This window comes from Tachysurus fulvidraco, chromosome 11, assembly GCF_022655615.1.
Source record: "Tachysurus fulvidraco isolate hzauxx_2018 chromosome 11, HZAU_PFXX_2.0, whole genome shotgun sequence".
Taxonomy (NCBI): domain Eukaryota; kingdom Metazoa; phylum Chordata; class Actinopteri; order Siluriformes; family Bagridae; genus Tachysurus; species Tachysurus fulvidraco.
Window position 1 is genome coordinate 13,311,300 of NC_062528.1, and position 19,514 is coordinate 13,330,813.

The window sequence follows — 19,514 nt, forward strand, 5'->3', positions numbered from 1 at the left end:
AGGCCCATGGTAACTCTGGAGGAGCTGCAGAGATCACTATTAGTCGTGCACTCCACAAATCTAGTTTTTATGAAAGAGTGGCAAGAAGAAAGCCATTGTTGAAAGAAAGCCATAAGAAATCCTGTTTGCAGTTTGCGACAAGCCATGTGGGGGACACAGCAAGCACGTGGAAGAAGGTGCTCTGGTCAGATGAGACCAAAATTAAACATTTTGGCTAAAATTTAAAATGTTGTGTGGTGGAAACCTAACACTGCACATCACCCAGAACATACCATCATGTTGTGGGGGTTCTTTTCTTCAGCAGGGACAGAGAAGCTGGTCAGAGTTGATGAGAAGATGGATGGAGCCAAATTCAGGGCAATCTTAGATGAAAACCTGTTAGAGTCTGCAAAAGACTTGAGACTGCGGCAGAGCTTCACCTTCCAGCAAGACAATGACCCTAAACATACAACCAGAGCTACACCGGAGTGGTTTATATCAAAGCATATTTATGTGTTAGAATGGCCCAGTCAAAGTCCAGACCTAAATCCAATTGAGAATCTGTGGTGAGACTTGAAAATCACTGTTCACAGACGCTCGCCAACCAATCTGACTGAGCTTGAGGTATTTTGCAAAGAATTGGCAAACATTTCACTCTCTAGATGTGCAAAGCTGGTAGAGACATACCCCCAAAGATCTGCAGCTGTAATTGCAGCAAAGGTGGTTCTACAAAGTATTGACTAAGTGGGCTGAATACAAATGCATGGCACACTTTTCAGATATTTATTTGTAAAAAAAAAAAAATTAACACCATTTATCATTTTCCTTCCACTTCCCAATTACATGCCACTTTGTGTTGGTCTATCTCCTAAAATCCTAATAAAATAAATTTTTGTTTGTGGTTGTAACGTGTCAAAATGTGAAAAAGTTCAGTGGGTATGAATACTTTTGCAAGGCACTGTGTATATGTGTATATAGATAGATAGATTTTTTCTCTTGTTTACTGTGTTTGTTTCTTTTCTTTCAGTTGGTTTTGTTTCTGTTGTTTGTCTTTTTCTTTCTTCTTTTTTATTTTTGATTAGATTTTCCCCCATGATTTTGTGTTTTTCTTTCTGTCATGAAGATGGCGTTAGATGATATTAGCACAATCTATGTCATTGTTCTAATATAAAGACCAGTGGCTGCAGTAACATGTGATTTAAACAGACACTGTGTAACTCAGCACCTAAACTACAGCATCAAAATACAGTTTCAAGATGTGATACTATTACTTGCACAATCACAATTTGAAAAAAAAAGGTCAATTAAAATACAAACGTACAACCTGCTTGTTTTCTCAGCTCTCTTCCTGAATACCATGGCTTTGAATAAACATCAAATGAATGCAGCTGAATAACAGCTTCATCAGCACTGAGTGGCAAAAGTGAACCAAGAGCGATAGATGTGTAAACATGTTGACAATGAAGGCCTGAGTCAGACGATAGGGAGCTGTTTATTAGGACAGACTGAGTCATGGCTGTGTTTGCCAGAAGGGGTCAGTAGGGCTTAGGGATGAGCTTTAGTCAGATCAGAGACAGTAGACACAGGGAGTGGCCCACACCAAACACAATGCACACATGGAGATGAGGTGAAGGTGCTGACACTAAGCTGTAAGCCTATTCACCCAATTATATTTTGTAAAAAAAAATATTTTTTGAGGTAATATGGAAATAGGACAAAGTTTACAAGATCTGAATATGAACAAAAGCCAGTAAAAATATAATATGTACATTAAATATCATGTCACTAAAACTCTAGGTCCTTTTACCATTGTTATAAGTTTAAATAGTAGTATATTGTCTGAATCAGTGATTAGATCATGTAAATATTTCATATTCATAAGGTTTCCACCTTGAAATTTACAGGAAATATAAACGGTTGTTTGGTTATTTAGTTATTATATACAGTACCATCGCTTTTTCAAACCATTATTCCACTCATTGAAATCATGTTTTTTTTTTAAATGTCTTTTTCACATATAGCCCAGCTAACATCTGCAACAATAAACAGAGATCATATTTACCCTCACAAGATAATATCTGAAAGCATATGTTCGCACTGCAGTTTATTTTGGTCGACATTCTGAGGAAATATCATCATGAAATAACAACGTTATTATTTTGTATCCCCCAAAGTACCACATTAGACCATTTTACTGGCTTTACTTGGCATATTGCTTCACAAAGATCAAGATGCGTAGCATAAATTAATGTTAGTAGAGCCACAAACTGTCATTCTTACAAGTTTTTCTTCCTGTGAACACACATAATAAATTAATAAATTAATTCACAAGCAATTGTATATAAAGGCTTTACAGTAGAAATAAAACAAAGTGTACATTATTCAAGAAGAACTCAGTAAAAAGAAAGGATGGACATTTTCTTCTATCATGCTCAGAGAGCAAGTCATCCATCACACTACAGCATACACACAACACAACAAAGATATTCAGTTCACTTACACATGCTCTCCCAGGACAGCACATTACACATTTCACTTTTAGCACAGACAAAGTCATGGGGATTAACCGAATTCAGTCTCACAAAGTCTTTGAGCATAATCACAAAATACTTAAGGGCAATGCCAGTGCACCGTTACCCCAGAAAGTACATCTCCAAAGCTTTCCAATAACAGTGTTTTAAAAAGGTAGCCCCATAATCCATGCTGACTAAATGCTCTAATCTCAAATCAAAGTAAAGAAGGTGTTCTGGATTAAAGAGCAAGGAATCCCATGGAGTATTTATTTAATAATAAATAAGAAATACCTTTGATGATAAGCAATGATTATGTGTATGTAATTCAATTTTTAACAGGACTGGCATATTTGTTTTCAATTGGCATGAACATATCTTAATGTCATAGGACCTCTTAAAATGGCATGTAAATTTACATTTTGGAAATTCTAGCTTGCGCTTTTAAAAGTTAAATCTACTAAAACTGTATAGAAAATAACTCATGAGCATTCTGTGTAGAGCCCTATAACAGAGTGTGTTAATATGCAAAGCCCTTGTAATAAAAAAAAAGTAGCTTACAACAAACAGAACCTCACAAGTAGAACCACTGAGGAATTTACAGAACTTACAGAACTTCTTCACTGGTCTTTCTGAAAGTTTACTGTCCGAAACTGAACACACTGAAAGTGAATTTACTAGATTTCTTTTTCCTGATAATCTGAAGTGTACTCTACATATTATACTGTATGATTGTAACTGTGAAATCTAAAGGCTTTTTGACAGTGGTTTTAAATAGAAACCTCATTTAAAATTTTTATACAGAAAGTAAAGCATTTATCATTAAGAGACATGATGAATCGGAACTGTTTTAAAAATTGAACACTTCATTACTGCAGTTAATTCCTATTTATCATTTACAAGACACAGTACAGCTGTAACTAATTCACCTGGTTCAGTTTAAAATACTTGTCTGTTTAACATTTCACAGTAATGTAACACTTACGCACAGTCGTGACCTCATATTAATCTGGAGTTCACAGAGTTTACATGGAGCTGCACCAAAAGTGATTGACTGGAATGACAAGTAGGTCAGTAATGCTATAGTGTTGGTCCATTGCTGCCATCGTGCAGACAAGAACTACCAGAGATGTATACTACAATTCTAATCTGCAAAGAAATATGCTTCTTTAATCATTTTGTGTGTCTTTTTTAAACTCTGATGAATACACAGGCTAGTGTGGCACTTCTGCTAGCACACAACTGCACCCTTTAAGAAATATGGCCGTGAATCCAAGAGGAAAATATACACATCTAAAGCCATTATGTCCTTGAGAACCACTTCAATATTAACATTTCTTTATCTTATCTGATACAGAGTTGAAAACCAAAACCACTTGAAAGGAACATTTTTGTCTACTAGCAAAATGTACAAGCAAATTCAATTTATTGCTAGGTCGCTACAGAGAGAATGCGCAATCGGTTTTCATCATATTCCTGACCGAACATGCACAGCTAAGCTAAATCTGCATGGGTAGATCTTTCAATGCACACCTTAGCTATGTAGCTTGAATATAGTTTCATAAATTGAAAAGCTTGTTCTTTACACACCACACACCAGTAGGTTTTGCCATTTTTTTCGCTGAGTCTCTTGTTTGCTCAGCCACCTTTAATGTTAATCAGGCTTCTGTTTTTCTAGAATCAATAGACTGCAGTTCAGTTTGACTGGAAAGCCATTACTGTAAGCTCACTCAACTCTGAAAAGAACACAGTTATTTAAATTTCATGCAGTGCCCATTTGTTAGTATTGATAACACTGCACTAGAGATAACTTTCCACCAATCAATGATATCCATGGCCTATATTGCACTACCAAATAAAAAGGCAACTGCATGCAACTCATGCTGCAACTGCACAGTCTGAGGTGCATATTTGGTAGTTTCTTTCAAATACGAGCCATCGGCTTACAAGGATACGGAGAGAGATAAGTGGTATTGATACATGTGTGCATTGTCAATAATCAGTGAGACATCTCAAATGTGTTTCACTATTCACAGATCTATATGCACCTTGTGTCTTGTAAATTGTTATTGCCACAAACCTCCAAAGTGGTGAATAATTTTTTTCTCATACACATTATTCTGCATGTATCTAATATCTTTTTCATTCTCCCAATGTAAAATTAGTTTTAAAGGATTTCGGTGACTCTCCACAAAAGTCAGCTTATTTATATTTGTTAGCACATTTCTTAGAATTATATTAGACTGAAGAGTATGTACCCAATAAAAGCTTTGCAACTTGACTTGACTTGAGAACTTTTGAGAAGATCATTTGATATATAATCAATCTGTCAGAGGGATGTAAACGATCATGGGAACAATATTTGTAATAAACTGATAATGTGTTGTGAACAGATACATGTACAGACATGATGGAGGAGCACTATGTTTAATTTATTTGTTTTTTTTTTTTATGTTTTTGAAGGCAAGAGAGAGCATTTAGATATGATGCTTTCTGAATCAATGAATGAATGTGTGCTGTTTCTCATCATTAGTAACTATCTGATCATGGTTGCAGTGGTTTGATTAGACTGGTTTGTTTATATTTTTGGAAATTAAGTTTCAGGAATAAAAACAATCCTTCACATCTCTCTAGTTAATGACAGCTATATACTCTAGTGATGTAGAAGAGGTTAAGAAACTGTCAGGGGCAGAATTAAAAGGCTATGCTAACAGTCATGGCAATTTACCTCTGTGTTTGTCATGATATATCTAAGGCATTTGTACAGAAGAAAACAGGTATCTTTTAAATCAAACAATTTATAAGACACAAGGCATTTTTATGTGTATATTGAAGCACATTTTTGATGTATTCATTACTGATGATCACAATACATTTTAGATGTCAAACTCTGTCCATAGTTACCAAGCCAGGCAACTCCTTGTTGATTAATGGCTGTTTTTTCCCCTCATAAGACCAAGTGTTTTGTTATGGCTTTGGGTTCCATTTTATAACATCGCTTTAAAATCCTGCTGAATCTTGTGTTTTGTTGAAGAAGAAATGTCATGGCACACAAGTCTGGTGGAAAATGAAGTGATAAGGAGGCCCACGTGCACTGGTTTTTTTCATTTTGCTTCCAGAATTAGCATGTTAGCGCTCTGTCAGGATTTAATGCCTTTGGTCGGCTCACTGGACTGCCGGACGTCTGTCCACTCCTGCATGGTGTTCTGAAGGGCCTGCGTCTTCTCCTTGTCCACCTGAACATAGTCGACCTTCTCATCTGATGTCGCGGAAGACGTGGAAGGCTGTGGGGAAAGATTATGGATGGAAAAAAAAACTTAAGTGACCAAGAACAACATGTCAGCAATCATATGAGCTGCTTCATTGCTTCTTCAAACTATTTCATGACTCTTGGTGATTCATAGTGAAGAGACATGAGTAATGACATGAGTAAATCTAAAAGTGGGAACACACGTTGAGACAATAACAACAATCATCCTGCATAATAGTATGATAAGTGTCTTGCAGACGGCATCCTATAAGAAATTTGACAATTTCCAATCTTTCTAACTCATTTTCTATAGTCAGTTACGTATGCATTTTCCTCCCTGGATTTTTCCACACATTATAGGGATGTGTTTGCTCAGGTACAAGAAAACTGGCAAGAATGCTGGAGCCAAACATTGGACAATCCAAGAAGAAAGGTCTGTGGTGGAGGATCGGATTTATATCGCCATGAGCATACTGACAAATATATATCTTAGACTAGTCCAAACTAAATCTTAGACTTAGACTAGTCCAAACTAAATCTTAACTTCAATTAGTTTGAGAATACGGGCCATCTGTGCAGAAATTGCTGTTCACTAATCATCTGCATCCAATCAAACAGAGCCTGAGCAATTTTGCCTTGAAGACTGGACAAAACAATTAGATTCAAAAGTGCAAAACTGACAGCGACAGAATCAGTTTATGGTTCTACAGAGGTCCAAGGTGGTAAATACTTATACAACTAAAAAAAATATCTGCTACTTTTTATAATTCACTTTTCTTTCACAATAGAAAAATATTTTGCACTTTCAAATGTAAAAAAAAACTGTAGCACTGTATAAATTTAAAATGGGCTTTGCTCTCTGGGAGAGAAGTGCATGCTCAGTCTCTCCCTGTCAATCACAGTGACACTCTGTGAGCAAGTATGAGGTCCTGCATGTGATACACTGCACTGATGCTGACACAATATGAGCAGTAGTTTAAAACGACACAGTTGTCTCTGGCTTCATTTGTGTCAGAGGAAGCACGTTTGCCTTCACCCAACCGGAAGCTGTCATATGATAGCAGAGAGCTGGCTTTGTGGGTGTGAACGTTAGGAAATCATAAAAGACTATATGACTGAAAACAATAATACATGTTAAGTGTGTCCAAACAACAAACCTATAAACTACAAAAAATAACAATTATAATAAAAAATATTAAGTTTTTTTTTTTTTGGAAAGTCAACCTGCATGTGTTTTATTGAGAGAAGGTATATGTTACCTTTCTGTGTGGACCAGGGGATCCAGACTGGAAATCCAGAGCCAAGTAGTCGACGTTACAACCTTTTCTAGAAGCAGGGCTGCTGGTACCACTCACCGCTGGCGAGGTAGATGCTGGGTTTTGCTACAGATGCACATGATTATAATTTTAGAAATAAGATATAAAGTATTGATGATGCTATTGATATAAAATTTTATAAAAAGATAAATAATAAGGTACAGTATATGAAACTATTATACATAACTTTACAATCAAATTGACATTGAAATGTGTTCTTTTGAAAAGACTGATTAAAAATAAGAATCAGTGTCAACAATTGGTTTGATATTAGTTGTCCACATTTTTTTCTCATCTAAGAGGTTTTTCCTCTACCGTAGATTTTATATGCAGACAAAAAGTCTTCTGAAGAAGCACAGCAGAAAATTGTTTGAGGAGAAGTTGTCAAATAAAGTATTGTGTTATATTTAAAGATAATGATTGTTATTTGAAAATAATGGTAGTTTGTTGGTTAATGCCACACATTAAAGACTTTCATAAAAAGCCTCACATAAGATTTTGTGTGCAAGTGGCAGTCCAACTATACAGTATCAGTAGAAGAACTAAATGTGGCTAAAATTTGTAATAATTCTGAATAAGATGCACTGGTGGGCTGTGTTGTGACCCTCCACAGGCATCTGTCTACCACAAGCATCAATTAGACAACTGTGTAATTGGTGAAAAAAGTTCTATATTTAAAATTGCTGTCATCAAATTGGCAGATCAAATGACAAACTGTTTCTTCAAATGTACAGATCAGTTTGATAATGAAAGGTAGGTGGGAAAAACAGTGCTGTCTGAAGTCTATTTTCACAATACAGAAAGCCCTGAAGAGCAGTGATATTAAAGATAAAAAGTCCCCTGTAAGGTGTTTAACTCACCATTGCCACATAATTTTCCTCACTGTCTGCAGAATCAGTGCTGGTGATGCTCTGAGTGGAGATGGGTCGACAGTGTTGTGAGGAGATGGAGTTCAAAACAGGCCTGGAATTAAACAGAAAATTTGTGGAGTGTTTTCTTATTTTTCTTTTCAACTGACATCCATTAAGCAAAGATTTTTTTTGTCTCTCATCTCACATGTTAATAGCTAATCACTAAACTAAAAATTTCCAGAGCTAGGAAATCTAATCATGGCTAAAAATGACTTACACAGGTCTGCTCCAGGACAAGGTCACAGGGCTCTTAAAAGGAAGCTCATCAATGATGCCATTGCTCCTCAGGTCCAGAGGTGATGGCTTTACTATGAATGACAATTAATTAACAAGCATTAAAATAATTTGTAATACATTGTATGTGCTATTAAATGTTTAGGTGATTTGGGTGCCAAATATTTGAATACTTGGATTATATTAAACTGTAAACTCTTGGCAAGTTGAACTGATTAAAACACAACCCTTACCTTTTCTGTTGGGCTTAAGGTTGCGGTTGATTGGTGGAGGCGTGACGTCACTCACACGGCCTGGTCGGTAGCACATTGACGCTGTACTGCCTTTCCTGGCTGGCAGAGTGGCAGAGAATCCAGGGAAGTCAAAGTGGTGTGGACCAGGACTCATGGGAATGTAGTTGTTCTTGGGGCTGTCAGCCAGGGCAGCGTTGAGAGGGGAGGTGGAGGAGCCAGGGTTCATAGGCACATAGTTGTCTTCAGAATTTCCACTGTTTGAGCGGGTAAGTGGAGTTTTTTCTCTCTGTCAAAAGACATGAGAGCTAAACTCAAACTAGGTTCACATTGCAGGACATCCACTTCTCTATACAGTTTAATGCTATATAATGATGTAGGTTTGATAGAGTGTTTTACCAGGTAGGAGCTGAAGCCATCATTGACAGATTCTACTGATTGACCAGAGTTATTAAAATAGTGCAGACGCTGATTGCTGGTCTCAAAGGAGGATCCTGCAGAGAAGATAAACATAAAAACCCTTTAAAAAACAGCTTCCACTAATAATGTCTGCTGGAACATTCCTGACAGAGACTCCTGGGCCATGTTAAAAAAAAAAGGCAGTAATTCCTGTGTCCATTTTCAAACAAATAGGAGTGACATGCTCAGAGCAGTCAGCACATGAAACTACTTCTTTATGCACTCCATTGCTTTCCGATTATCCTTTCTGGGAACATGGCTGCCAAAACACAGGTGCATGAACAGACTGTTATTGGGCCAGCAGGGTCAAAAGGTTACTTCCTGTTACTCCAGACATGTTGGCCTGGCCTGACTGAGCACAGAGCCACCACAGAGGCCTAGAACAGAGCCTGCTCGTCTGTTTTTTTCTCTGCTTATCAGGCCGGAACGAGCCACTCTGGGACTGCATGCATGGTTTGAATTTCATTATCCTCCCTGCAGATCAGAGCGGCACAAGCCAGATTGCCTCTGTTTAAAATCAGATGTGAGCAGTGAATGGAGAATGAGAGAGAGATGAAGATACAGGAAGGAAGAATGGAAAGGAACCAGTTTATAACTGAACAAGGCAGCAGTGGTTGCCTGAGATTATCAGCTGAAGTATATAATTCAAGTATATAAGTATATAAATCAAAAATTAATAAAAGGCTGGCATAAATCCATTAAATTCAATTATTAACTATTAATTTTTATGTGACATTAAATTTTACAAGAAAAATTATGTTTTTAAGATTCAAAACAAACTCTGAATACTAACAAAATATATTTTTGGAAATATTATGTTCATGTACGCAAATTCAAATCTAAGACAATTTTATTTATTGTTTAATATACAAATGGCAATTCATACATTTCCTAAGTTTAGTACCTCTCTGAAGCTTGAAGTTCTCCACAGCTGGAAGAGTGTTTCTCCTTGGGATGACAGACACATTAGTCATGTCTCCATTCTGTCCTACGAGGGACTGCGGGCTTCCCCAGCGTGTGTCTGAGTTCAGGCTGGGTTTTGGTGGTCTGGGTGGTGGGTTGCCACCCGTTGAATCTGCACTGTTGGGCGTCAGAGCATTGTGGTTCCTATCAAATGTGCGAGGTATCTGATAGATAGAGCCAGGTGTGCCAGGCAGGTCATAGTTGTCTGTAGGGCGGTGGTCGTTGAATTGCATGGTGGCGAGGGCATTACTGGGTGTCTTATAGGTGTAAATCTCATCAGATTCCAGGTCAGAAGGCTCCTCGGCACTGTGGGCTCGGGGCAGCACATAGCAGGCCTCGTGGGGTGAATCTGCATGTACCACTAGCTGTTGGTGTTTGTTGGATTTGGGAAGGCTGTAAGAGCTATGCAATTGAGAGCCTGTCCCATTCAGACACTGTGAAACGCCATGAGCAAGACGCTGCACTGTTGAGTCACTGCCCAACAACAGACTGCCACGCTGTGCCTGTGAGAAACTGGCACTCCTGGTGGAGAAATGCAGTGCATTTTTTACAAATATATATATATATATATTTTTTTGGTTCAATGTTTTAAACTTTAAATCTGCTTTTGTGAATGAGATTTATGACAAGAATTATTAATAAAATGCATATACAGTGGAACAGCCAGAAAATGAATTCATACAACTTTTTGATGTTTTTGATTATTTTATTTTTTTTTTACCTTTGAACTGTATACAAAGGCATGAACAATAGTCAGTCTCTCCAAATTCCCTTCCTATTTCTTATACAGTCCATATATAAATATATAAATAAACATTATAATATTATAAAGCCTTAGATGCTTTGTTCTAAGATTTGGTGCAAAATCAAGATATCAAAGCCTTTAAGATATCTAGTCTGCTCCAGTAATGGGTTGGAGTGGAGTATATAAGGCACTGTGTTTAAAAAACAAAATCTATATACAGGACTGCCATAAATGCTATATTACATGACTGTACCCAAAAGGCAACAACAGTCAGTGTTTCCCACTCTCAGGCATGATGGATGGAGCTATTAGAGTCTATAATAACACAGTCTCACATTCAGCTGAGTCATTTTATTGAAAAGGCAGTCTGATATAATGGGTCTATGGGAAGGGCGCTTAAACTTGCATCCATATTAAAAATTGACTTTTTTTTCTAGCTTCATATAAACAAGTGGTGAGACATTACACATCATTAAGGTTTGAGAAAATTCACAAATTTTCACATGATGCCTTCAGATTTCTTTGCTCTAAATACAGCTTCAAGTAACATGCTCAAAATCCAAGCATTCTCTGAAAGATATGGAATGTAATTCAAATCATATCAATGGTCTTTTCCACTTTACCTGGTATTTGATTTTTTTTAATTCAATATGTGTTATTAACTCAGGTTCCTATTCAGAAGTAAAGATAAGCTTCACTTATTTGTTTATACATAATAGAATAAAAACTAATGGCGGCTAAAGATGTTTGTTCTCTTGAGATTCAAGACAAAGATGAAGCAAAAACAAAAATAGTATTGGTTTGTAGAGGTCATGTCTCTTACCGGGTGCTCTCACTTTTCCGGCTCATACACTGGTGAAGAAGGAGGTAGTCCTGGGGGGCACTGTTGGATAGAGGGGCATGGGAGTGGCGTATTGGCATGTCAAAGGTGAACAGCATTGGTTGGCTGGAGTGTGATGGCACAGTCATCTTCCGTTCACCAGAGGAGCTAGAGAACAGAGAACTGTTGAGGTCACCAGCCATGGACCGATGCATGTGGGAAGTAGGTGGCCTATCATCTGTAGTAATTGAAAAATAAATAAATAAAGATTTAGACATGTTGCATGAAGACGTGCATAAAATCTATTCAGGCTGGATTTGAGTAGTAAGTAAGTAACAAAAACAAAACCAACATTCATCACAAACATCATGAGGTCACAGGAAACAGGATGTCCTGGACACTACAGAAAGGATTTTACTTAGAACGACCATCCAAAATGGATTTATTGATTTCTTTTTGCAAACTTGTATATAAAAAGACCAAAAAGAGCAACCAGCTTCTCTTTCCTGCCATAATCAATGAAGTCAATAGACATGGAAAATTAAATTAAGAGCATTAAGCCATCCATGTTGGCATTTGGATTGAATAGCTTTCAGTGTGTACTCCAAACTCAACCAATGCTGAAAGCCAGTTTTGGAAGAAAAGGAGAAAAAAAATGAATTTTTAGGTTTTTCTGTATTCAGCCAAAGGTATTTTTTATAGCATGCTTTCCCGGCTCTAACAACATGCACAAAAATGTATAGTTTCTATTATCCACAACATATCTGTTTTTATGTCTTAACACAGAACTGTGTGAACAGCATGGCCTTTGAATTGGGCTGTTTCTTAATGACATCTGATTTTTGCAGCATGGGTCTGCAGAGTGGAGGCAAATCTCAGGCCTTGCAACTCAAAATAGACCAGGCGGAAAGCCAAAAAAACAGAAAGTGCATATGACCCTTTCTTCCCACCACCCATCATCCTCCTCACGCACAACAAGCTGGGCAGAAAAAGTGATAGAGTGCCAAAGAGTGGGTGGAAAACTAAGTTTATTACGCCTCTTGAGAAGATCCACACTTTCCACATGCTGTAGTGGGAGGCAGAATGATACCCACCACCACATATTCAGACCTCAGGAGTTTCTGCTCTTCAACTTATGGGTCATGGGATGCATTTACCGCTATTATGTAAAATACACAAAAAAAAAATAAAATCTTTAAAATCAGAGAAATCTTTAATATTTTTTTGTTTAAATTTGAGGAATCAGCATGACAGTTATTCAGTACATATATATATGTCGGGATAATGTGGTCATACCCCTGACTCGGACGCAGGCAGAGGGAGAGGGAAATAGAGACAAAGGGAGACACAGATGTTCCTCACTTTACCCCACCACTGGACAACCGGAAAAAGGCTATGACCAGGGCACAGTGTCAATAGGCTCATACTGGTCTTCAATTAGTCCATTGTTTTATGAGAATCCACTACCACTCTTATGGCTAGTTTAGCAAGCACTCTTCCAATGGCCTCTGAGACCTCTGTAAATGCTTCAACCATCTCTGTGGACTCTTGTCCTCTTACAGGCATGATATGTATTGATTTATTGGGGGTTGCTCACCCCCAACCTAGGACAAAATATGCTCTTCACATTTGTTACAGAGCTTGGTGGAATCGAGTTACATGATGGAGAAAATACCTTAAGGCAGTGCACTGGCACTGTAGTTGAACTCTATAGTACTATATAGGTTTGACCATGTTGCCTCAAAATGGAAAATTACATTATACAGTAGTGACGAGACAAAGCAGCCCAGGGAGTAGTCCTGATGGCTCATCACTGATGCTAATGGGATTGATCAATACATTTGCTACACTAAAGTGCCTAAAAAGGCTTGATTGATGGTAGTATGGAAAAGTGTTTGGAGTACTTGGAATAGGTTATTCAAATAACCTCAAATTATAGTTTTCTTTGATTTTGTCATATTATTTTATCAAATAATTTTAGATTTCCTTGATAAAATGTTGACTGATATTTCTTTAACTGAGTTTATTTTATCAAATAATTTTAGATTTCCTTGATAAAATGTTGACTGATATTTCTTTAACTGAGTTTACTGAATGGTATTTCAACCAGAAATCTTAGCATTATGTGAAAGGATCTTTGTGGTGAAACATAATTATCAATTTTATAATAGAAACAATAAATGAGAAAAAAAAGTAAAGCATATTTTTAACCAGCATAAATTAAATAAAACGCACCTATGTCAAAACAAGAATTATAATCAGCTTTATTTGCCAAGTGTGCACAGACACACAAGGAATTTGCTGTGGTTTTTAAGGTGCTCTTGGTACATACATACATACATATCTGTCATGAGAACAGTAAACATTTAAATAGTAATGTTTTACATATTTACATAGTACTTGAGAAAGAGGCAGTAATAAAGAGATGGAGAATGAATTAGAGAACACGGGTAATAATCCCTGTATTAGCTGTTTAACCCGGATATGGCAAGGGGGGTGGGGGGTGGGTTTGTTTTTCTGCCTAGATGTTCTAGGGCACGGAGATCTGTAGCATCTTCCTGAAGGGAGAAGTGTAAACAGGTTGTGGCCGAGGGTGAGAGGAGTCTGTAATGATGTAACCTGCCTGTTTCTAAAGTCCTGAATGTTGGGTTCTAAACTCATGAAGGTGTTCACCAAAGATCCTATGTCATGATACCCAAATGCACAATGCTTTTTAATTTCAGTACACATGCAAGTGATGTGTCACTTACATGCAATGTAGCAATGTTCCAATAATGGCCAGTGATACCTTGTCTACTGGCAAAGCGGCCACAATCTCACAACATCAGGAGTCCAAAATTAGGAGGGCTGGAATAAGGAGAAAGTGAGAAGAAAGGCAGTCTTTTATCAAAACCTCATTTCCTCCCTACGTTGAAAAAGTCATCCGAGGACAGGGGATAATATGATTTATATCTTATACTGAAATAGAAGTATGGAATGACCCAATGATAAAATCCAATTTTAGTATATTAAAAAAGGTAATTGTACAGATACTACAAATTTTTCCTCTGGTATCTTTTCAATAGCTTGCTCTGATGGTCATTGTTCTAAATCATAATCATGATATCAAAACAGAGTAAACCCAATTTCACTTTTTTGTAGCCTTTTTCAGTTTTAATGGCTGACTGTTGAAAAGTAATTTCTTTAGCAGTTTCTGCAAAAATGGATGGTGTTTAAGAAAGATGAACTTTACCATGTCTACTCTAAAAGTCTCTGGACAGACTTCTTTTGTCTCTTGGGTCCAATTCTCTCGCACAACACCCAGCACAATGATAATGGTGCATCCAAAATGGTACGCCAAGAGGCATTTACATTCCTAAAGTTGGGACATTTTATTTGCCCTAATGAGGTTGACGTCAGTAGATAACATCTCTGGCCACTTCAGAGACTACTGTGCCGGCTGGTGAGAGGATGACAATAGTGGTGGTGTTATGGAAAACTGTTGGCCTAAAAATATACCTCAATAACAACAACTGGTGGCACAGAACTGGAAACAAGTGAACAACATCCAAATAAAAGAGACAGATTTGTGTCTAAAAAGCAAGTGAGCTGAGATGGTCAGGGAGACTTGCTCTGAATATAAAGCAATTATCAGAGTGACACAGCGAGATGAGGGTCATTTCCCAAGAGTCAGTCTTCTCCAACCCCCTCCACCACTGCCTACATCATGTGAGTGCTGCTCAGAACCACACAGCAACTTCAATTAGCCTCAAGAGCTTAGACTGATCAACCATGTTTTTAATGTATTTTTTATAAATATATTTCAAAACATGAAAGAAAGGTGGAAGGAAAGTAGTGTTCCTCTTATATCTAGGTTCACAGAGAGTTTGAAAAAAAACCGAGCACTACTGCAAAGCAGTAAACAGATGATCATCCATAATCAGGGAGGAGGTGGGGGGGGGGGGAGTGAGAGAGTTCATTGCGGAGGATTGGAGGATTACATTTCATTCTCTCAGTGGAAAAAGTGAGAGTAATACCTGGAACAGAGCACATCAGCTCCTTCAGCCAACCAAAGGTATGTAAGTCAGCAATGTATAATCTAATAGAATATTACTGTGCATATCAGAGAGTCTGAGAGAAATTGTGGAACCATTGACGTAATACTTCTGATAAGAATAATTGTACTATTCCACAATTAGTGTTACCAAACCTGATAAGGTTTGACAAATGATTCAACTGGAGAAGTGTTTAACAAAAAGAGGAGGATGAGGACATATACTTAAACATAGTGCATTATACATAGAAACCTAATATTTGGCAAGTGATACCATTAGAGTGTTGTTGACAAAGAGGTACACAGTGGAAGTTTGGTTGTTTGGTAGTTTCTATGAGTGTAAGTTTTAAGCTCAGATGTCAAAGTTGATAATGAGCCAGCATTGTGCCCTTGAACAACATGTTTAACCCCATGGCACTCATAGATATTAGCATAAATGCTAATAAATTTTTTTGTACAAAAACAATTGCCAAATAAGGAAAAGGCATAGTTTTAAAGCTGGTTTAGATAAACGTCTGTCAAATAAGTAAACAACATATTTCTCATTAAAAAATATAATTGCTAGAACAGAGTTCATCAGTGTTTGATGAACCAGAATAAGCATTTAAAAACGAGTAGAACAAAAATGGATGCCCTTGACGATCTCAAGTCATGCTCTCAAAAGCACATGACACAATGTTATAGACACCATGAGCTGTACTAGAGAAACAGAGCATTAGTGCACACATTTACACTCCCACTTGAGGTAGTAGTAAGCAGTAAGTAGCTTGTATTACCTGCTATTTATTTGCAGGTGTACAATCCAGCATACAATGGTAACCATGAGATATCTCCTTTCAGGCTAATACCATGCTATCAATATTAGCTGTTTTTAGATATTGCAAAGAGACCTTGAAATTTCAACACATTTTTCATTTATCTTTTACCATAGGGATGTAAAGTCTTGGCTCGATGCTTTTGGACAGTTTTCATTTTGCTGTTTATTCACCAGCCAGAGAAACTTTATTGATGAATGGGGCATTTAGAGACATTCAGCCTTGAGGAAAAGGCAAGTACAGCAATATGCTGATGCAAAAAATGAAAATAACAACAAATCATTTTAGAATGTTAAAATGACTTGCAAACAATAGGCAGTAATTTGACACTGTTGGCTTTAATGTTTAGATACTCCTAAAATTTGTATTAGGAGATAATCCAGCCCTAACCATGCAGTGGAAGGCACCACTGAGGACTGTTTCTGTTGGGACTGTATAAAAATCTCCATCTCACCCTCAGTGATCTGAACTGTAATTAATCTCACTGGTCCAGGACACAAACTGATAGCCATTCACTCTACATTATTATGTCCCCCTTCTGCTTCCTTAAAGTATCACTTTCCAGTCTCACTTCCAGTGGTGCTTTGATATAAAATCAGTGTAGCCATTGAGCAGATTTTTGGCGTTGGCTTTAAAATCAGAGTGATAAACCTTTTAGGCTGTAAACCTTCTAGGCCATAAACATAACCAATCGTGTGTGAGCAAGACTCATGCAGAAAACAGGTCACATATACAGAAGCATTGTTTGAAGTCAACCAGAGATAATAAGGATTTATTATCCAATTGTTTTTTTCCAATTACATTTTTCTTCCAATTAGCAAGTTTAATTAATTTAGTTGGCCATAAATTAAATTAAATTAAATTAAATTATGGTTGGCAATTGCCAGTACCATAATTTGTAGCTATCCCACAAGTCTCATATAATCCTACAGCATAAAAAGATAATATCCTACAATTTTATTTTAAAAAGAACTGTCATTGTCTGTTGATGGTCACAGCAGCAATAAATCAGCCACAGATGGACATGTAACATTATGTGTTCTTAGAGTGTTCATCTCAACCTACAACTAAAAATCTTCACCTATATTGTTCTTTCGATCGTTCCTTCAAATGCAAACATGCTAACTTGAAATAGGCCAGTAAAAGGAAATATACTGATAACTTTTTTTTTAGATCTGAGAACTAGCATAAATTTCTGTGAATGATTCACTGAATTCCAAAGTCACTTTTAAATTTTTTGGGGGAAAAAGACAGGTTTACAGCATCACAAATGAAAAGTCTCAACATGAAGTTCAGATCTGATCACTGGTAGATTGACTAAATACTTTGGTAAGCAGCACTCATGGAAGAGGTTATTATGGGATTACAGAAGTTTTAGTATTCTGCATCCAGGGCTGTGATGATTAAATGACAAGATCTATGTTCATATTAATCAATGAGCTCGTGTTGTAAATCTGACTACATTGCCTAAAATAGACTACATGGACTGGTTTTGAACAAATGATCCCATTAGTAAATGAGTGTCAAAAAATATTTTTGATAAATATGTGGTTTTGCTGTTCTTAAACCACTTAAATCATAATTCCACCATTATATGCTGGACTACATTTCATCATGGTTGTACTTTTTTCCCAGAAAATTTACCGAGATATAGAAAAGGCAACACTTCCCTGGCCTATGGAGCAGGGTGTGTGGTGGAGTGCTGATGAGTGCTGGTATTCTGGGATGTGGATGAGCAGCAGTTTGAGGCAGACAGCTGAGTAGCATCAGCAATCTGACCCCACAGCAGCATGGCGTCTCGCTATTTCAATAAAAATCAATGGACATGAAGGGCACTTTGTGTGTGTGTGCGTGTTTTCGAGCGAGTATGCTGGAGGGGAGGGTGTTTAGACTGCCCTTGCATAACCTTGGTGGATGTCCCATGAGGAGCTTACACTCACTCTCCCCTTCCCTGTGCAGTCTAACCTTGCCCGGCTAGTCAGACAGATCAGAGTATCGATACCAGCCTGCTGCTGCTCGCATTTACCATCCCCCAGAGCACTTCTATTACACACACACACACACACACACACACACACACACACACACACACACACACACACACACACACACACACACACACACACACACACACACACACACACACACACACACACAGCCTGAAGATAAAGTCCTTCTAAAGGGGAAAAAATCACATTGTATAAAGATATATATTGTAAAGGCTTACAAAGCTTACAAGAACTTTCCACAATGAATTCATGCTCAAGTGTACAGATAAGGCACAAGTCAGACTTCATTTGCAGACAACATTTGTTGTGAATCATTGTTTTGACTACACTGTTATGGTTGTGCTCTCCCTGTGAAATGTCTGAGTCCTTAAAAATAAGAACAAACTCGTCTGTTAGCTTCGTCATCCTGGGAATCCCCCACATCTGTGTAAGTAGAAGTGTGCAGAATTTTTTAGGTATTACGTTGCTGGAGCAGCAAGACCCCTGATAACAAGCCCAGCTGATACACACTAGGTACTGAACAACTTCTTGTTTGTCCTCAAAACAGATGTCTGGCTACATGTATGATCTAGACAGCAGAACATCCTTGTTTATTCAGGCTGACGTATTTGTAGACAAAACTAGACTTAAAAGACATAACACTCAAGTTCTGAGCTGAAGAACATGTCTATTGGTAAACAAGTGGTCTGAAAATGTAAAGTGAAATAGTCAGAAATGAGAGGCCGTCAGATATCTGGATTTAAGCAAGGAGAGCAAATTCTGTGTACACATAGGTCATCTGTCTTTTTTAGGTGAAATTCTCACTAAAATCATTTCTCATGGTCTTCTATGAATTACAATAATAAAAATCTCAAACACTGCCAACAAATACACAGCACTTAGTATTTCCCTGCCAAGAATTGTTTATCTTTTTTTTATTGTTTATCTTTATACATTTTTTATCCATGACTAAAAATTGTCTTATATTTAAACAATAAGATATTAATTAAATACTTACTACACATAACATATATATTAGGTACCATAGATACTAAAGACTTATATGTCATTTTCTTTAAGATTCATGACTAAACTGAATGTACTTTTGTTTGCATTTGGTCCTTCTTTAAAAACAAAAGCTCATTTTGTTAATTTCACCCAACTAGCTCTTCTGAGACACATGAAGCCAGTCAATGCATCTTTTCCAATTGTTGTTCATGCTACATGACAGTGCAGTGTAATACACAAGCTTACCGACTGA

At 37.3% G+C, this 19,514-nt stretch overlaps 1 protein-coding gene across 3 annotated transcripts in view; it reads right to left on the reverse strand.

The window, feature by feature from the left end:
* Positions 1 to 2,068: 2,068 nt before the first annotated feature.
* gab2 (GRB2-associated binding protein 2) overlaps positions 2,069 to 19,514 on the reverse strand; it is a 47,209-nt gene continuing 29,763 nt past the window's right edge. For all 3 annotated transcript variants that reach the window (XM_047820552.1, XM_027147679.2, XM_047820551.1), the window contains 8 exons: positions 11,421 to 11,655; positions 9,794 to 10,374; positions 8,830 to 8,924; positions 8,434 to 8,719; positions 8,184 to 8,274; positions 7,916 to 8,018; positions 6,999 to 7,121; positions 2,069 to 5,773 (listed from right to left, as the gene is read on the reverse strand). In XM_047820552.1, coding sequence (XP_047676508.1) covers positions 5,630 to 5,773; positions 6,999 to 7,121; positions 7,916 to 8,018; positions 8,184 to 8,274; positions 8,434 to 8,719; positions 8,830 to 8,924; positions 9,794 to 10,374; positions 11,421 to 11,632 — 1,635 coding nt within the window. In that variant the 5' untranslated portion in view covers positions 11,633 to 11,655 and the 3' untranslated portion in view covers positions 2,069 to 5,629. The remainder of the gene's footprint in view (positions 5,774 to 6,998; positions 7,122 to 7,915; positions 8,019 to 8,183; positions 8,275 to 8,433; positions 8,720 to 8,829; positions 8,925 to 9,793; positions 10,375 to 11,420; positions 11,656 to 19,514) is intronic.